The following is a 19,793-nucleotide window of genomic DNA, read 5'->3' as shown; positions in this document are numbered from 1 at the left end:
GGAGCGTTTGCATTACACGGAGTATTCGTTCCTTGCTTCCTGTTTGCTTTATTTGCAAAGCACAATCATATCACTCTCGTCAGATTCTTTGCTTGCAGCATTACTTGTTATATGCTTTGCTTGCGGAGCTTAATAACAAACGCAAAGAGAAAAGCTAAGGTAAAAGGCTGTTGAAGTAGTTTTGTCTGTCAGTCCGGAGGGCCAGGGATCAGGTGTAAGAGCATCTGCATTAGAAAGGACGTACCCAGTGCAGAGAGCTCCCGCTCTATGCGGGGTCTAGGGAATGGTGTCAATGGCAAACCTTACTCTCACCTGTGCAATGCGAGGAGACCGCGACTCAAACCCGGGACCTTCCGATCACATGCGGTAAGACTCTACCGCTTGCACCAGGCCCATCCTTCGTAAGAGGATTTCTTTTATTAGTACCAAAAAATAATCCTAGAAATCTAGTTTTGTAATATTGAAAAGGAAAAAAAAATTAACTTGTCTCCAACAGTTTTCAATAATTTATTACTCCCAAAAAAATATAACTTGTCCAGAATCAAGTTATAGAATCAACAAAAACCAGCAGGGGAGGGGGGGGTCCAAAGCAGATGACAATTGCGAGCATTCCATCAACACCACCTATTCACAGCTCTCACCAGATTACAAGTGCCTGCAATACAACACCTTCGGGCAGTGCACAGCTGATTCATTGCAAAAAGGGCTTTGCACTTTTCTAATCAAGAAAAAGGTTACATATGATATTTCTTCCATTGTTTCAGCTCAAGAGCTCAACATATTTCAAACCGGCACCTTGAACACAGCTGCCAGCTAAACATGGTGCTGTAACTAGTACATTATAAGTTACACTTACACCAGTGCTAGGAGAAACAAAAAATGATCGACAACCGTCAGCCACGTTGTTTCTTTGCACTAGGTAAATCATCAACGTAATGACCGCCGTCATCGGCCCCATCTTTCTCACCCTTCTTTCGAGCCAGGATCTTGTTTATCTTGTGGAGGTCATTGGTGAGCTTCTGGTCCTTGTTCTGCTTCCTTGTCTTCCTGCCGTCCTGCATCTTCACCCCAAACTGGAAGGCAGCCTTTGGCATGGCTTCTTTCTGATCGTTGTACTTCGCCCACTCCTCTTCCGTCTCAAAATCCCACCTGTGAAGACGGCCCTTAGCCTGCTCAAGAATCATATATCAGAATACAATACAGAGATGGTCTCAAAAATAACACTGTTCCACAACAGATGTGATCATAGAATTGAGTAAACCGTTTTAAATTAAACCAAAAGCCATAACTGCAATAGAAGCAACGGCTACTACTCACTCCATTTCAAATTGTAAGTTGTTTTAGTCCTAATCCAAACTTGTTAGTTCGTAGGAAAATATATTCACATCTACAATATTAAATAAATGCACTATCAAAATATATCATGGTGTATCCAATGAACCTTGTTTATGTCAGATGTTTGTGCGTTTTTCTATAAGGTTAGTCAAATCTAGAGAAGTTTGAGTTACAACAAAAGCTAAAACGACCTACTGAGGGAGTACATCAGAAGTAAACATCAGAACATGTGCAGGCCAAATAACAAGAGAAATATCAGGACAACAGTTTTGGGACTATGCTCAATACCAGACAGAACAGTAAATTTAAAGTATGGTCTCACAAGGGCAGTTAGAACACTTCACTACTATTTTCCAATATTGAAATCCATAATGAAGAAAAAGATGCAGAAACAACTTATATGTGCAAATCAACACAAAAGCAACATCAACATAGAAAACGTTAACCATGGCTATCTACTGCAATCTCACAGGAACCATATCACAAGCATAACTTGTATCAGCGAGGGAGCTTTTGTGCATATGATCCAAATCATTTCACTTACCCGTCCACCCATATCCATCTTTGATAAATCATCTTCATCATCGCTCCCTGCAATCTCATTATTATACTCCTGGTAGCCAGGATAACACTCTGAGTAACTATCCGAAATAAAATTTGGATCTCTCTCTCGTGCATCTTTTTCTCTCAGCTGATTCAACCTTTGATCATCACGTTTGAAAACAGAACCTAGACCCCGATCCTTGTCTGCTTGAGTCATGAACCTTGGATCCTGGGATATACTAGGGTCAGCTAGTACATCATATTCCTCAGTGCTTTGTTGCACATACTGTTCTTGATAACCCAACGGCTGTTCTGCATACACATAGCCTGACCAATCGCCTTGATATCCAGCAGCTGCCATCTGGGCTTGAACAGCATCATACCCATTCTGGCACCAGATGAGACATTAGGTATTAGACCAAGTTCAATAAAATGTACAGAAAACTAAAAATAGGTGGCAGGTGTCTGAATATGGAGAAATAAGAAATATATTGTCAGGGTCTAACATTCGAAGTGCATGGTTCAAATTACAGGTATCCATCAGAGCAAGACACTGAACATTTATTGGCTTACCGGCTGTTGCCAAGCTTGAGCAGATTCAGATGGTGGTACTGGGCCATACATGGGTTCAGCGAAATAGGACTGCTTCTGATGGTTATGTGGTGATTCCTCCATATCCTCAGAAACAGGGCTTTGGCTCGTTTCCTTGTTAGGAACTGAATAGTCAACTCCATCTCCGACAAAAATGTCATCATCGTCTGCTCTAGCAATAGGTACCGATTGCTTCTCCTTTCCATTGAAATTATTGCTCCGAGGGGGCGGAGCTGGTGGTGGTGGCATATCTGGTTGATGTTTAAAAGCAGAACCATTAGTTTGGGTAGGTTTTACTGCCTCGTCATAGTCACCACTTGCTAAATTGTTCTTCCCTGCATAGCAAACATAATGTATTAACAAGATATCCAATCCATCAAAGAAGACTATAAGTACAATTGAAACAAGACTCATGCACCCTGGCAAAAGTAGCAACTTTACTATTTAACTAAAATATAAAAATACACAGTTCTTACAAAATCACTTTAGCATATTGTTTCATGTCTTTATCATGCAAGTTTTCCTTGTTCTCTGTTTCTAACTCAACAGGATCTACTAGTTTAACATTTATCCTCATGAAAACACACCTTTTGTATCTCTTTCCTTTTTCTTTTTCTTTAAGACCTTCCCTGAAGATCCAAGTCGAAGGTATGTCATAATTTTAGCAATCCTGTCAAGTACAGAACCATCCACGCTGACAGTTACCATCTCCTGCAGAAGTAAGAAGGTTATTAAGAAAACTCACAAGACACTCCAACAAGTTATATGCCATATTGTCTAATACCTCTGGTACAGGGCAATCAGCTTTGCTCCTATGAAGAGTTGTTGGAATATCATTGGTTAGTCCCTCCTGGTTGGATTTAAAGAAGATTTATTGTTAAGCTTGCTAATGGAAAGTTCAAAGCGGAAAGAAAAAACAGAGACAGATGAAATGATACAGCATAAGTTGGAATGCAAAAGAAAATAACTATTAACTTGAGAATATTGGCTAGTTCATGAGAATAGGCTATGCTGGAACCTCTACATCTGTGTTTCTGAGAACAATCCGTGGAAAGTTTGTATCTAACAAATTTAAACATTACATCCCAACTGTGAGCCACTTATAGTTTCTGACATGTGATTCATGGTTGCCCTAATAGAACATGAACATAGATAGAGTACTGTACGAGTGTTAGTTGCAACTATGAGGCCATCATGCACTGCAACAGCAATCAAATTTGCATGTGTTAGTCGCTGAATTCTCACTCTTGGTAGTAGGAGAATTCTTACTCTCATCGAGAGAGGATGACACTAGGAGTTGGGGCAATTTTCTTGTCTATTTCTCACACAAGCTCACACAAATGCCATACCAACCCAAGGGGTTGGGGTTACATATTTATAGGCTGCTAGCCAGCCAAGCATATGCCAAGATGCTAGTCTAAGATGCTAGTCTAAGATGCTAATATGCTGTCCTAGCTAAGATGCTGTCCTCTAGTCTAAGATGTTGTCCTCTAAGATGCTGTCCTCTAGTCTAAGATGCTGTCCTAAAAACAGAAAAACAGCCACAAGGACCATGACCATGTGAGCATCATAGCCCCACAAAGACCAGCCACACATGAGACTTATTCATCATTCTCCCCCTAAGTCTTGTGCGTCGTCTTGTGGGAGAGTTGAACCATCCCGGTCCTGGAGCAGAGCTCAAGGAACTTGATCCTCCCAAGGGGCTTGGTGAGCAGGTCCGCAAGCTGGTCCTTAGTGTTGATGTAGCTCGCCTTGATGCTCCCTTCCTCCAAGCAGCCTCGGATGAAGTGGTACCTCACCCGGATGTGCTTGCTGCGTTCGTGGAACACGGGGTTCTTTGCCAGGGCCAGAGCGGACTTGCTGTCCACCCTGAGCTCCACCGCTCTAGTGTCTCTGCCGAGGAGATCACCAAGCAGTCGAGCGAGCCAGAGCGCCTGAGTCGAAGCGGTGGAGGCCGCTATGTACTCGGCCTCGCAGCTGGACAGGGCCACCACCTGCTGCTTGACCGACTGCCAGCTAACGAGGCACTTGCCGAGGAAGAAGAGGATCCCGCTCGTGCTCTTGCTGGTGTCGATGTCGCCGGCGTGGTCGCTGTCGCTGTACCCGACGAAGTGTGCCGCCCCAGGGCACCTCGGGTAGTAGAGGCCGTGGTCGAGAGTTCCCGCAACGTAGCGGATGATCCTCTTCACAGCCTGCTGGTGCTCCGTCGTCGGTCGCTGCATGAACCGACTAACGTAGCCGACGGAGAATGCCAAGTCCGGCCGTGTGTGGGCGAGGTAGCGAAGGCTCCCCACAAGACGCCGGTACTGCGTAGCGTCCACCTCCTCCGTCGTGCTGTCGCGGCTCAGCTTCAGCCTCTCCTCCATCGGAGTGAGAGCTGGGTTGCAGTCGGTGAGCCCAGCTAGCTCAACGACGCGCTTGGCGTAGGCGGTCTGTCGAAGCGTGATCCCAGAGTCATCCTGGTGTACCTCGATTCCCAGGTAGAAGGAGAGAGGCCCCAGGTCACTCATCTGGAAGGTGGCCTTCATCTCTTCCTTGAATGCCGCCACCTCCGCATCCTTGGTGCCGGTGATCACCAAGTCGTCGACGTAGACACCCACCAGCAGGGCATTACCTCCATTGCCCCGTCGGTAGATGGCCGCCTCGTGCGGGCTTTGCTCGAAACCCATCCCCTTTAGCGTAGAATCCAGCTTGGCATTCCACGCCCTCGGTGCCTGCCGCAAGCCATAGAGGGCCTTGCGCAGGCGGAGCACCTTGCCCTCCTTGCCGGGGATTGCAAATCCCGGCGGCTGGTGCACGTAGACCTCCTCCTTCAAGTCGCCGTTAAGGAACGCCGACTTGACGTCCATGTGATGAACACGCCAGCCCTCCTGGGCAGCTAGCGCAAGGAGGAGTCGCACGGACTCCATCCGTGCCACGGGAGCAAAGGCGTCGTCGAAGTCGACCCCCTCCTGCTGCACGAAACCTCGTGCCACCAAGCGAGCCTTGTGCTTGACGATGGCACCGGCTTCATCCCTCTTCAGCTTGTACACCCACTTAAGGGTGATCGCGCGATGACCACGAGGAAGGTCAGCAAGCTCCCAGGTGCGGTTCTTCTCAACCGCATCCATCTCCAACTGCATCGCGGCGCGCCATGCCGCGTGTCTCTCGGCCTCTGCGAACGACCGAGGCTCGCCGTCGTCACACGCAAGGTGCAACTGCGCCTCCAGGTCCTCCAGGTCGTGAGGCACCAGTCCCGGCACCGGCTGGTCGCCGAGAAGGTTCTCCACCGTACGGTACCGCAACGGCTCACCGTCGTGGTACGCGTCGACGCGCTCCTCGTCGTGAGAGAGCGGAGTAGCGAGCTCAACCGGGCCGTGCTCGACACGAGCTGGTGGTGGAGTAGACGTGCCCGGAGTGGTGCTTGTCGGTGCTGGAGTGCGTGGCGTTGCCGGCTGTGGTGGAGCCGGCGAAGAGCTCATCGCAGCCGAGGTCCTGGCTGGAGAGCGTGGTGCTGTCGGAGTAGCAGGTGCCGGGGTCGGTGGAGGCTCGGAGACTGGGGTAGACGCGCTCGCCGAAGAAGAACTGCCTACTCCCCCAGCTCCCTCGAAGTGGACGTACTCGACAGTGAAGTCGTCGTACGTCGGAGCTGAGCCGTCGTCCACTGCCTTGTCCCACGCCCATCCTCGCCCTTCGTCGAACACAACGTCGCGCTCCGTGCGCACACGCTGTGTCTTCGGGTCGAGGATGCGGTAGGCCTTCGAGCCCTCCGCGTAGCCGATGAACACTCCCGGAGTGCTCCTGTCGTCGAGCTTGCTGATGTGGCCAAGCTCCTTGGCGAATGCGAGGCAGCCGAAGACCCGCAAGTGGGAGACCGCCGGCTTGCGCCCATGCCAAGCCTCGTACGGCGTCCTGCCGTCGAGCGCCTTGGTAGGCGAGCGGTTGAGGATGTAGACGGCCGTCACCACCGCCTCTCCCCAGAAGATAGCCGGCATCCCCCTCTGCTTGAGGAGGGCCCGAGCCATCCCCACAACCGTCTGGTTGCGCCGCTCGACGACGCCGTTCTGCTGCGGGCTGTACGGCGCGGAGTAGTGGCGCTGAATGCCCTCGTCAGCGCAGTACGACGCGAATTCAGCCGCCGTGAATTCGCCGCCGTTGTCGGTGCGCAGCACGCGCAGCTTGCGGCCGCACTCCGCCTCCGCAGCAGCCTGCGCGCGTCTGATGGCGTCCGCAGCCTCTCCCTTGCTGCCGAGGACCATCACCCACATGTAGCGGGAGAGGTCGTCGACGAGCAGCAGGAAGTAGCGTCGTCCTCCCGGTGTGGCCGGTGTCACCGGGCCACACAAGTCCCCGTGCACGAGCTCGAGCCTCTCCTTGGCTCGAAAGCTCGCCCGCTGGGGAAAGGGGAGTCGCCTCTGCTTCGTCAACACGCAGACGTCGCAGAGCTGCTCCACATGGTCGAGGCACGGCAGGCCTCGCACCATCTCCGTGGCACTGAGCCGCTTCAGGGCCTCAAAGTGAAGGTGCCCGAAACGCTCGTGCCACTGCCACGCCTCGTCGTCCCGACGAGCAGCGAGACAGAGGGGTTGTGCCACCTGCACGTTAAGGACGTAGAGTCGATTTGCGCTTCTGGATACCTTGGCAAGAAGGCGACGGCGACGATCCCAAATCCTCATGACTCCGTCCTCAACCACCACGCGCGAACCGTTCTCATCCAGCTGTCCCAAGCTGATGATGGAGTTCCTCAACGCGGGGATGTAGTAGACTCCGGTGAGCAGCCTGTGCTCACCAGACACGGCGGTGAAGATGATGGAGCCGACGCCCTTGATCTCCACGCCAGAGGCATCCCCAAACTTGACGGAGCCTCGGACGCTAGAGTCAAGCTCGGTGAAGAACTCCCGTCGACCGGTCATGTGATGGGTGGCGCCGGTGTCGAGGCACCACCCGTCAGTCTTGTCGTTGCCGGAGCTGTCGCCGAGGAGGGCGTGTGCTTTTGGCTCGTCAAGGTGGAGAGCCGCTGCGGCCGGTGCCGCTGGAGGTAGCTCGATGCTGGCATGTGCCATGAACAGAGCCGGCTCCTCCTCCGCCTGTGCGACGTGGGCCTGGCCGCGTCGTGGCTGTCGACAGTCCTTGGCCCAATGGCCAAGCTGGCCGCAGTTGCGGCAGGTGTCGTCTCGTGCCGGCTTGTGCCTGCCGGCGGCGCCGCCCTGGGCGCCTCCGCGGGTATCACCCTCGGCACGTCCTCGCGCCCCGGCCTGGGCGTCTCTGCGCGCCTTGCGCGGCTTGCCACGCTTGCGGCCGCCTGTCGCGGAAGAAGGCTCCCCCTTCCTCCGGTCACCCTGGCTGGCAAGCCACTGCTCTCGAGTGAGAAGGAGCTTCCCGCCAGTGGTGATGGGCCCCGAGAGGGACTGTGGCTCATCACTATCGACGACCTTGAGGCGACCTATCGCCTCCTCGATCGACATCGTGGAGAGATCCAGCAGCGACTCGATCGAGCGAGCCATCTGCTTGTACTTCTCGGGGACGCAGCGGAAGAGCTTTTCGACAGCTCTCTCCTCACCGTAGGTGTCGTCGCCGAACTGCACCATCTTCTGCAACAGAGTGTTGAGACGGAGAGCAAAGTCATCAACGTCCTCACCTGGCTTGAAGGCCAGGTTCTCCCACTCCTTGCGAAGTGCCTGCAGTGTGGACTTGCGGGCGCGGTCGCTGCCGATGCGTGCCGCAGCGATGGCGTCCCAAGCCTCCTTGGCAGTCCGCTTGCTGGTAAGCGAGAACTGCATCTCGGGCGGGACTGCAGCGATGAGAGCATCCAGCGCCCGTCGATCTAGGTCGTAGTCGACGTCGCCGTACCGGACTGCCTCCCACATGTGCCGCACCTGGAGCTTTACCCTCATCACCGCAGCCCACTCGACGTAGTTGGTCTTGGTGAGGGTAGGCCACCCACCGCCGGGACCGACGTCCCTGACAACAGCCTGGAGCCCGTGGTAACCACGGTACCGATCCGGGGAGAGAGAGCCATGCTGCCTGTGAAGGCCGCGCTCTCCATCGACCCGTCGGTACCGATCCGGGGAGAGAGAGCCACGCTGCCTGTGAAGGCCGCGCTCTCCATCGACCCGTCCGCCACCGTTGCCGTGCGCGCCTCCTCCAGGAGCGCCGCCGCCGTGCGCGCCTCCTCCAGGAGCACCACCGGCGCGTCCGCGCCTGTCTGGGCTGCCGCCGCGCTCGTGGGCGTGCGCGGCTGCCCCAAGAGCGCCACCGCCGTGCGCGCCTCCTCCAGGAGCGCCGCCAGCGCGTCCGCGCCTGTCTGGGCTGCCGCCACGCTCGTGGACGTGCGCGGCTGTCCACTGCGCCGCCCGCGCTCGCGCTGCCTCCCTCTCTAGCAGCTCGAGGTCCGCGTCGGCGGTGTCGTCAGCGGAAATGGAGCTGCCGATGCTGCCGCGCAGAGCCTCGACTTCCGCCGCCGCCGCACGCGCTGCATTCGCCGCCGCCGCTGCTTCCGCCTCCGCTCTGGCTGCTGCCAGCTCCGCCGCTGCTAGCCTCGACGCCCTTGCCGCCGCCGCAGCGGTCTCTGCCGCCGCTCGCTCGCGTTCCTCTGCCGCGGCAAGTTCGGCCTCCTGCCGACGCCGCGTGCTCGAGGCGACCGAGCGCTGAGACTGCTCTGCGGACATGACGCGCTACCGGGGGGCTGCTGCGTGGGGAGAGGGCTGCTTCAGACGAGCTGGGAGAGGAGTGAACAGGAGCGGCCGGAGGAGCTGCTGCTGCCAACAACTGGGGCTGTTGTGGGGCTGGGAGAGAAGATGAGCAAGAGATGCTCAGGCTACAGGATAATACGGCTCTGATACCAGTTGTTAGTCGCTGAATTCTCACTCTTGGTAGTAGGAGAATTCTTACTCTCATCGAGAGAGGATGACACTAGGAGTTGGGGCAATTTTCTTGTCTATTTCTCACACAAGCTCACACAAATGCCATACCAACCCAAGGGGTTGGGGTTACATATTTATAGGCTGCTAGCCAGCCAAGCATATGCCAAGATGCTAGTCTAAGATGCTAGTCTAAGATGCTAATATGCTGTCCTAGCTAAGATGCTGTCCTCTAGTCTAAGATGTTGTCCTCTAAGATGCTGTCCTCTAGTCTAAGATGCTGTCCTAAAAACAGAAAAACAGCCACAAGGACCATGACCATGTGAGCATCATAGCCCCACAAAGACCAGCCACACATGAGACTTATCCATCAGCATGAAGTATAAATCATACCATCAGAGATATAAAATAAATCAACATTGTACTTGAATACTATGAAGCATAATAAAATCAGATGGCTACTCAGTTCCTGGATAAGAACTTCAGAAAACTGATTAAAATTCTGCGCTTCAGGTGATGAGCAGACAAACAGACAAATAATATTCTCTTATTGTAGAATGAAACAAAATCATGCATATTGTATAATCGAAAAGGCAACAAATAATCATAAACATAAGCATTTTAAAACTATCTCCAACAGAGCCGACCCAAACACGAGACCTATTTCACTGTTTGGGTCACACACAGCAAAAGAAAAACGCACCCAAAACTGGCGAACTCCAACAAAGGGCATACCCAGTGCAGAGAGCTCCCGCTCTGTGCGGGGTCTGGGGAAGGGTGTTAGTGGCAAGCCTTACCATCGCCTGTGCAATGTGAGGAGACCGCGACTCGAACCCGAACGCAAAAAGAGAGGCCCCGAGCGCTGCCCGCCTCTCTCCCTGCCGAGTACTGGCCGCCTCCCTCCCCGCCGAGCGCCGCCCGCATCTCTGCATGCGCCACCCGCCTCGCCATCGTCGGGGCCGCCTCGCCGTCGTCGTCCGCCCCAGCCCGGCGCCTCCTACGCTGTCTGCCTGTCTCCTATGCTGTCTCGACGGCACAGATTTGGGTCTGAGGAGAGAGACGACGCAGTTTTGGGTTCCCTCTCACCTTGGATGCAAAATAGGTACTCCGTTTGTCTACTCTGTTGGAGGGCGTTTTTTCCCTGTGAACGATGCATTTTGGGTATGGGTAGCGTGATGCATAGCCTGTTGGAGACAGTCTAACTTCTCAGAATAAGAAAGCTAAACTATATCTTAAAAAGCTAAAAACAATCAACAACAACAACAACAACAACAACAAAGCCTTTAAGTCCCAAGCAAGTTGGGGTAGGCTAGAGTTGAAACCCAGCAAAAGCAATCAAGGTTCAGGCACGTGAATAACTGTCTTCCAAGCACTCCTATCTAAGGCTAAGTCTTTGGGTATATTCCATCCTTTCAAGTCTCCTTTTATTGCCTCTACCCAAGAAAAAAAGCTAAAAACAATATAGCAACATAATCAAATTCTCAGAATGTTCTGGATATTTACACATACATAGCATATGTCTGTCATCACAAATAAACACTAATGAGTTATGAAAATAAAATAATGTATGCATCTGGTTCTGGTCATTTCTGTGGAGGGAAACAGGGAAGACTTAATGCCTATAGTTTGCAATTTGCAATGCATGATTATTCTAAGCTATATCATAAACAACTCCATAATGCAATGAAGCACACAAATTAACATGAGCATCTTTTTAAGGAATTACCATATTGTAAATAAATGACATCCGACCAGGAAGAAATAACTCATTCTCTTTTATTATGCTTTGAGGCTTTATGATCCATTGGTAGACAGACTGCACCCAACGAAGAATGACAATTATTAGCCATGTTAACCCTTACCATATGAGGAAAAACATACTGATAAGCTAGAAAATAAATATACCTTTGCAGTTGCAGTGCGGAAAGAGACTGCCTGATCTTCTTTTGTTGCCCTACAAAAAAAAATGCAAGATAAAATGTTATGCTCCCGCACTAAGCGCATCCAGTGTAATGACATGAGGCTGCTAACAAGTATTGTTAGTTGTTACATCTCAAATCTAGATATGAGTATTGTATTTATAATTTCATTGTACAATAGGTAAGGCTAATCATGTGAAGAAAAGATATTCAGTTCAGATAATACACTCTAAATGAAATGCACCATTATAAAAAAGACCTTACACAATCTCAGTTATCACACCAACAACTCAGATGTGCACAGGAAGATAAGCTGGTAAAGTTTTGTAGCATCATGAGATACAAATGCAAAATATTATAGGAGACACAATCCTTTTTCTTAATTTATCTATAGGAACAGAAAAATTATCAACACACAAGGCTCTTCTATAATTCAAAAAGAAGAAACCGGATCGCTCATAAATCAAGTCAAACTTTAAATCATCATGGAACAGTTTTTTTGTACCATCTTACTTTCTGTACAAGTGAATATTATGCATAGGACAATCACTATTAGGGCATATCACAGCATTCGAAATGCAAACTGCATATAATAACTTTTTTAAAAACCCTAGTCTCTGTTATTCGTATAGGGAAAACTATGAGAAATTGAGAACTGATATAAGGCTAAAACTATACTATGGTGGCAAGTACCTTGATTTAGAATCTTTCCCATCCTCTTCATCGGGTTTCTTTTCAATTTCACTCCGCACTTTGTGAAGTAGTGCATAGTCCAAGCCCTTGACCAGATGTGTATGCTCCAAATCACCTTAAAGCATAAATTGGAAATGGAATGTCAGTCAAAGAGCAGTTCATAAGATAAAAAATGGAAAAGTGGCATCTGAGTCGCCAGATTACACCATACAATGTCACATCTCTGACTTTCTTTTCTATTACAAGAATTACATGACTGGCTGATTAGGTTATATTTAAAACTAATTGTTTACATTTCATTCAAGAAAATGATATCCTGAAACTGAGGACATAGGACATTTACCAAACATAGAATATTATGTTAAACAATTCTCATTTTTGAATAAGTCATGATTCAGATAGCTCAAACACGTATGCCCGCTTCTTCATACATACAAAAAAACATGAAACATGGAGGTAATAAATAGACATGCCAAAAGGACTATTCCCCATAAAAAGGGAAATTATTCCCTTCAAGAAGTATAGCATTAGCATCACATAACCAACCTCCAAGATATTTGCTTTTCTCAATTGAAATCTTGTGTGCATCTGCCAACCTGCAACAAAGGAATTTGCAAAATTAGAATTCCAGAAATCATATGATAAACTATAAAAACACATAGAAGTGTCTGAACCATGTGATCTGTTACCTCAAATCTGTTCCAGGAGGTGCCACAGCATGAAATGAACCAAGCTCTGTGGGTTCATAGTCTGGATTTTGATCTTCACGGCGCTCCTTAGCACGATCACGATACCTGGGTGTCTCTGGTTCTACCTTTTTCTCCTCTCTGAAAGGGAAAACCAGAGACAATTAGGCTTGCCAAATCACTTGTTAATGTGAGTCTTTATGTTGGAAGTATTTGTAGTTTGCATCTAACTTGTCATTGCTACCTACTACTTTCACATCATTGCCATTCTATAACATTTCCCAAAAAGCTGCAAAAATTTATGGATTCTGCCCAAGACCAAAATCTCTGAGCATGGCGGCGCTGCATATTTTCAGAACTACCTTGGCTTAGTAGAACTAAAACTGAGTATATGAGATGTGACTTCGGCACTACTACTCGGGAGGAGGAAAATGTTAGTTTGGAAGGTCAAGTAGTGCCTAGGAAGGATACCTTTCGATATTTAGGATCAATGCTACAGAGGGACGGGGATATTGATGAAGATGTTAGCCATAGAATCAAAGCAGGGTGGATGAAGTGGCGGCAAGCGTCTGGTGTCCTATGTGACAAAAGGGTACCACAGAAGCTAAAAGGCAAGTTTTATAGGACGACGATTAGACCTGCTATGTTGTATGGTGCAGAATGTTGGCCTACGAAAAGACGACATATTCAACAGCTAAGTGTCGCGGAAATGCGTATGTTGCGTTGGATTTGCGGTCATACAAGAAGGGATCGAGTTCGGAACGATGATATACGTGAGAGATTAGGGGTAGCACCAATTGAAGAAAAGCTTGTCCAACACCGGTTGAGATGGTTTGGACATGTGCAACGGAGACCTCCAGATGCACCGGTGCGTAGTGGAATCCTAAGTCAGGATAGTAACGTGAAGAGAGGCAGAGGAAGACCGAAGTTGACTTGGGTAGAGGCAATAAAAGGAGACTTGAAAGGATGGAATATACCCAAAGACTTAGCCTTCGATAGGAGTGCTTGGAAGACAGCTATTCACGTGCCTGAACCTTGATTGCTTCTGTTGGGTTTCAACTCTAGCCTACCCCAATTTGTTTGGGACTTAAAGGCTTTGTTGTTGTTGTTGTTGTTGGTTCTCCTGCAGTTCGCGACACGTGGTACAAAATAGGATTTCCGTAAAAAAAATGGATAGTGGCATAGTGCTTTACAGACACACACATAAGAACAGTAACCTGTGCTATTTCAGAAGCTTAAAGGAACCAAAGAATCACCACCAAATGATGGAGGTAAATCCATGTAGCATAGCAGGCCAACTGGTAGGTGATTATAAAGGTTAGGATGAGAGGAAAAAGAAATCAGAAGTGATTGCTCACTTCAGTATCAGACATTCATGTAATCATGTTATAATAATAGTAACGAACTGAGGATACCATCAGAGTTGTGGTTTTATATACTAAATAAATTCCGTGCATAAATATGTATCAGAAATATGTAACATGAACAAGTTCTACCCTTCCAATTCCGATTCCAAAGATTGGCTCCATATACGGGAAAAAACAGCTACAACTACAAGTGAGGGTATTATAGGACAAGATCTAACTAGGTTCCTTCTTCCAGCTTTTATTGTATTCTCCAATCCCCAATAACATGTACCAAGAAATGCACGGAACAAATGGGAAAAAAAAACAAAGATTGTGAGGTGCTCACTTCCGCCGCATCATCTTCTCCTTGTAGTAGTTCTTCTTGGACGACATATTCTCTCTCTCTTTTCTGTACCCCTAGAAGCCCTATAAGCATTTGGGGGGGATTAAAATATAGACGACAAAATTACAGAACCAGCTCACATACTCGGGAGGGCTCTTACTCGGCAACTTGATCCTACGGTACCTGCTGGTACCGCGACGGCAGTCGACGATGGGAAAGTGGCAGACAACGGCACTTGACAGACGGGACCATGCGGCGGCGGCGGACGGCGCCGCGGCGGGGAGCGCACAGCGGAGGAAGGGCGGGCCGCCCGTGGGCCGTAGGGAAACGCGCGAGGTGGAAGGAGACGGCGGCACGGCTCGGGCCTCGGAGACGGGAGGAGGCTGGACGAGCTGGCGGGAGACGGCGGCGCGGCGGTGCCGAGTGGCTTTGCCGATGCGGTCCTCGACTTGGCTGGTTTTTGCGGCCGCAACGGAACGGAACGGAGGTCGGGACGGGATCAGGATTGTTCTGCGTGCCGAGGCACCCGACGACACGTACGTAGTCTAGTCCGCTGGATCGATATCGGACGGCCCAAACCAAAACAAGCGAGAAACGGAAGATCAGACATTCGGACGAGTTGTCAACGAGGATAGATTGTACCCCCGTACCAAAAAAAAGGGTGCATTTCTAGATAACTATTTCAAGTTTAATTAAATTTGTAAAAATAAATTAACAATTACGATTCTAAGTAGGTATACAACGAAAATATATTTCATGATAAATTTAGTAATATTTATTTGATATTATAAATATTTGTGCAATTTGTATAAAAAAAAAGTCAAACTGAATAGTATTTTACTTAGCACCGTAGAAATGCACTTTTTTTTTTTGGACAGATGGAGTACATGTATACTTGGTCAGTAGAAGCCTCTCCGTTCAAAAAAAAAATAGGTTTGAACTAAATCAAACTTTCTAGGTTTATAGAAAATAGTATTAACATTTGTATTTTAAATATGTTTATTGTAAAAGTATATTCTAAGGTTAATGATATTTATTACATATCATAAACATTACAATATTTTTTTCACGTGGGAGTATGTTCAATCAAACTTGAGATCGATTGATTTATGGAAAAATGAGATTAAGTTTTTTTGGGATAGATGGAGTGCCTTAGTATTTATGGGCTCCGGAAAAGAACCAAATATTTTTCTCGTTTAGTACAAGACAAGATAACCGATGTTGAAAATGATGCTCCCTCAAAGGTTGTTTTTTCCTTGCCTTTAATGTAAAACTAAGACTGTTATATCCAGAAAAAATGTAAAACTAAAACAAGAAGAAGCACATTCATTCAGGCTGGCAGGCATGCAGAGTTAAGCATGCACATCAGCAGTTGAGCACATGGCCATGACCGCATTAGCAACTACCAGAAATCTACCATCAGTGGAGTTGCTTATTAAAACATGTTTCATTTCACATTCTTCAGGTTGAATGCACACGCTGTTTAGCAGATGGTCTCTGCCTAGCTTTTGGGAAGCCAAGAACACAGTGAGTTCACTGTCAAAAGGCTTCGCTAAGCAAGCCAATTTAGCTAGATTTCATTTGCAACAGCTAGCACAAGCAGTCAACATGGATCATCAGAGCAAAAGGATGTAGCTTCTCTCGGGAAGGTTAGGAGCATCAAAGACCCTGCAGACACGCTGCTCGCCCTTGCCTTTCCTCGGCATCAATCTGATGGTGTCAGGCGCGGTGGCAGCATGCGCAACAGGTGGCCAGAGTGACCACCTGCTGGTTTCTTGGCATCGGTTATGAATATACCACCACTTGGATCAGCAATCACTGGAACACAAAACGAGACATCTTATAATTTGAAATTCATCAATCAATAAACTCCTTGGAATAGATACAGAGCTAAATAGAAAAGCTCACCTTGGAACTCTTTAGTGATCTTGATAAGGTTGTACAGCATCTGTGCTAACTTTTGCTACAATTTCATAGCAGATACCCATAAGCAAGCATATAAATGGTACTTTCAACTTGCTTACGAGTTGTGACTGTACCTGATGCTCAGTTCACCCCTGCCACTGAAATCAACACGGAATAGTGTGATTAGCCTTTCACAGAATCCACAATCTGTCACCACTGAGTGGAGACATATGGAATATGAGCCAATTGGGTCTTCTCTGACCTGCAAGACAAGCAGATGAAGTCAAATTAAAAAGCTAGAACTGAGCTCATCAGAAATATGAAGAGCTACAAAAGTGCAGCAAGGGTCAATGTTATCACTGTGGCTGTTCTAAAAATTCAATAATCTCTCTATTTCAAACTATAGGTGATTTTATCTTTATTCTAAATCAAATTTCCCTAACCTTGACCGAGGTTATAGGAAAAATGCACCATCTGCAACATCAAATTGGTTTCATTAAATACTCTATAAAGTGTCTTAATACTACATTTATTTGAACTTATCTGTTAATATATTTTCTAAAAACTTGGTCAAAGTAATTTGAAATGGGTGACTAGTTAAGAGGTTTCTTTACTTTACTGGTAGACAGGTACAGCACGTGTTTGCGAGATCGTTGTGATTTATACAGTATATACACAATGGTAAATTGCTCCCAGCAATAGAATACTAGAAATCATTGTTTAACCAAAAGGTCAACATCTAGGACAGGCTGACAGCTTTTGCCCAGAATGACTTCTTCCTCTTATTTTCAAACGTGAGGACGTTCTAATCTTCTGTTGTTTTCTTCCACTATCTTCGGAAAAGCCACTGTTCAGAAACCCACATGTTTACATTATAGAACTCAAGTAAAGATGGAGACTTCTTTCATGACATTGGACCATTGGTTTAAACATATAGCGATCAGTTTCCACTTTTAAAACTTCTTTTGGATGAGAACATACAAAACATCCATGAACTTCAATGCCACTAACCCAGTCTTATCTTGCCAAAAAAAGAAGTTATATCACTTCTAAAGGTGTTATATCAGTAACGAGGGAACACAAGCACAGCAAGAGTCAAGATGAAGAACAGGGGAGGCAAACAAAGAATCAGGACATCAGGTATGGAGGAGATGGCAGAGCTCATGGGGCTGACCTAACGTGGGTATAGCAGAGGAGACCTTCTCCCTCGGCTGTTCCTAAAATGCGTCAACAGCACAGAGAAATGGCGCAAATTTATCAGCATGGACAGAGAACTGAGAAGTAACTGATTTCAGTACATAACAATTGGACAGTAGTGTGAAAGAAACTGAACCTACAGAAACAGAACAGCTTATGGCGAAACATACTCATTTGGGTAGGGTGTGTGCAAGACCATCAAGATCTAGAATCTCAATTAAGTCTGTTCCAATCAGCAACAATTGCAATCCAGTGACTCACTAGCACAAAACACATCCACGATTCCAATACAGTTGCAAAATTAGCTGGTTTAATAAAGATCATGAGAATCACTGGTAGCAAGGTTCGATGATAACATCAGGATGATGATTAACATACTCCATAGTAATCAGCAGACACTCAAGTATAGGAGGACGACACGATACAACTCCAACTTAGATAAGAGTAGCTGGATGTTGCACAGACACAGGCTAATTATTGCTTGTCGTCGTTGTTGTCGACGATTGGCCACGTCGAGGAACATGCCATGCTCGACGACGCCGTTGATCCAGAGCAGGCGATTGCTGCTTCGAAGAACAAGCTACTTTAAACTACTACTACTTCTTCCTGCCCATGACTGCGACGGTGCCGTCCTGGTTGGCGACGATGACGGTGGTGGCCATGCCCAGGAACATGCCGTGCTCGACGACGCCAGTGATCCGGAGCAGGCGGTCGCTGATGTCGCGCAGGTCGCCGCGGATGCCGTCCTCGAAGAACATCTCGACGATGTAGTTGCCGTTGTCGGTGACGAAGGGCTGCTCCGAGCCGTCGTCCCCCTTGGTTTTGGGGACGGTCCTGAGCCTGGCGTGGAATCCGGGCAAGCCGTCGAACAGGTTGCGGATGAGGACCAGCGTGTGGGGCGCGCCGAAGGGGATGACCTCGACGGGGATGGCGCCCGTGCATCCGAGGCGGGGCACGAGCTTGGACTCGTCGACGATGACGACGAATCGTTCCCCGGCGCCCTCGATCATCTTCTCGCGGAGCAGGGACCCGCCGCGTCCCTTGACAAGGTTGAGGTCCGGGTCGACCTCGTCGGCGCCGTCGATGGAGAGCGCGATCCTGGCGCCCGAGGCGGCGTCGAGCGGGAGCAGCGGGATCCCGACGGCGGACGCGTGGGCCTCCGTCTTGAGGGAGGTGGGCACGCCGGCGACGCCCGGGAGCGCGCCCGCGCGGAGCAGGTCGCCCAGGCGGTCCAGCGCGTGCGCCGCCGTGGACCCCGTGCCCAGGCCCAGCGTCATGCCGGGCTCCACGAACTCCACCGCGCGGTGCGCCGCCACGCGCTTCAGCTCGTCCTGCGTCAGCTTCCCCGACGGCGGTGGCGAGGCGGCGGCGCTGCCCATGTCGAGGTGGGGAGGAGGGAGGCGGCGCGGGGTTCTTGGGAGGGAGGGGGGGGGGTGGCGGGGGATTGGGATTTGGGAACGGGAGGCGGGGGTGATTTCGGGAATTGGGTTTCTGAGGAGGGGGAGGGAGGATATTTGGGAAAGAGGGGAAGTGAATGGGAGGGACGGGGGACGAGGGAGGCGGGAAAGGGGAGGTGGGCAGCGCAGGGACTGGGAATCAAATCGCCGAATCGGAATGGTGCGGCGCAAGTCGCATGCCGACGATTTAAAGGCCTCGGAATGCGGGAAAGCAGCCGTGATAACTGATAGAGACAGTTCCTTACACGAAAAAGCAAATATCTAAGGCATGTTTAGTTCGCAAAAAGTTTTTTAAAAAAAACTACAGTATTCATCACATCGAACTTTGCGATATATGTATGGAGCATTAAATGTAGACGAAAAAAAATAATTATACAGTTTGGTTGGAAATTGCGAGACGAACGTTTTGAGCCTAAGTAGTCCATGATTAAACATTAATTACCAAATAAAAACGAAAGTGTTACAGTAGCCAAATTTCCAATTTTTCACCAACTAAACACAGGCTAAGGCTTATTTAAATCCATGCTAAAGTTAAGGGGTGTCGTATCAAATACCACATCGAACTGTTATATAGGAGTATTCGGATAATAATAATAAAATAAATTATAGAAGTTTTCGGTACTCTACGAGACGAATTTATTAAGCCTAATTAATCTATTATTAGTGTATGTTTACTGTAGCTTTACTTTAACACCACATTGTCGAATTATGGGCAAATTAGGCTTAAAAATTCGTCGAGCAAATTAGTCGCAATCTGTGTAATTAGTTATTCTTTTAATCTTAAGTTTTAGATATAGCACTAGAGAAGTTAGGGTGCCGTGATCTAATTTTTTGGACCCTCGTATTCTACTTCTATCGGTATGCCTTTTTATCACTTAATAAAGTGAATTCTTCTATATTTTTTCTTGAATAAACTGAATTCTTCATCCATATCTTTCA

The 19,793-nt window shown here is 48.4% G+C and overlaps 2 protein-coding genes across 5 annotated transcripts; both read right to left on the bottom strand.

The window, feature by feature from the left end:
* Positions 1-515: 515 nt before the first annotated feature.
* On the bottom strand, positions 516-14,422 carry LOC136483508 (suppressor of mec-8 and unc-52 protein homolog 2-like). Its single transcript, XM_066480590.1, has 11 exons — positions 14,299-14,422; positions 12,610-12,747; positions 12,467-12,516; positions 11,921-12,035; positions 11,214-11,262; positions 11,035-11,124; positions 3,254-3,319; positions 3,057-3,180; positions 2,452-2,804; positions 1,880-2,266; positions 516-1,169 (listed from the first exon to the last, which is right to left on the bottom strand). Exons 1-11 carry the CDS (start codon positions 14,343-14,345, stop codon positions 894-896), a joined length of 1,695 nt encoding a protein of 564 aa, XP_066336687.1. The 5' UTR covers positions 14,346-14,422; the 3' UTR covers positions 516-893.
* Positions 14,423-15,752: 1,330 nt separating this feature from the next.
* Positions 15,753-18,822, bottom strand: LOC136483509 (probable ribose-5-phosphate isomerase 2). Of its 4 annotated transcripts, none has more exons than XM_066480593.1 (4): positions 17,568-18,822; positions 16,335-17,417; positions 16,204-16,258; positions 15,753-16,113 (listed from the first exon to the last, which is right to left on the bottom strand). In XM_066480593.1, the coding sequence occupies exon 1, from the start codon at positions 18,774-18,776 to the stop codon at positions 17,994-17,996; it is 783 nt and encodes a 260-aa protein (XP_066336690.1). In that variant the 5' UTR covers positions 18,777-18,822; the 3' UTR covers positions 15,753-16,113; positions 16,204-16,258; positions 16,335-17,417; positions 17,568-17,993. The 4 variants fall into 4 exon arrangements, with proteins under 4 accessions (XP_066336690.1, XP_066336691.1, XP_066336689.1 ...); XM_066480594.1 differs by having other exon boundaries at positions 16,204-16,462; positions 17,375-17,417; XM_066480592.1 differs by having other exon boundaries at positions 16,204-17,417; positions 17,538-18,822.
* Positions 18,823-19,793: the final 971 nt, after the last annotated feature.

This window comes from Miscanthus floridulus, chromosome 9, assembly GCF_019320115.1.
Source record: "Miscanthus floridulus cultivar M001 chromosome 9, ASM1932011v1, whole genome shotgun sequence".
Lineage (NCBI taxonomy): Eukaryota > Viridiplantae > Streptophyta > Magnoliopsida > Poales > Poaceae > Miscanthus > Miscanthus floridulus.
This window is presented reverse-complemented; position numbering and strand designations above follow the sequence as displayed.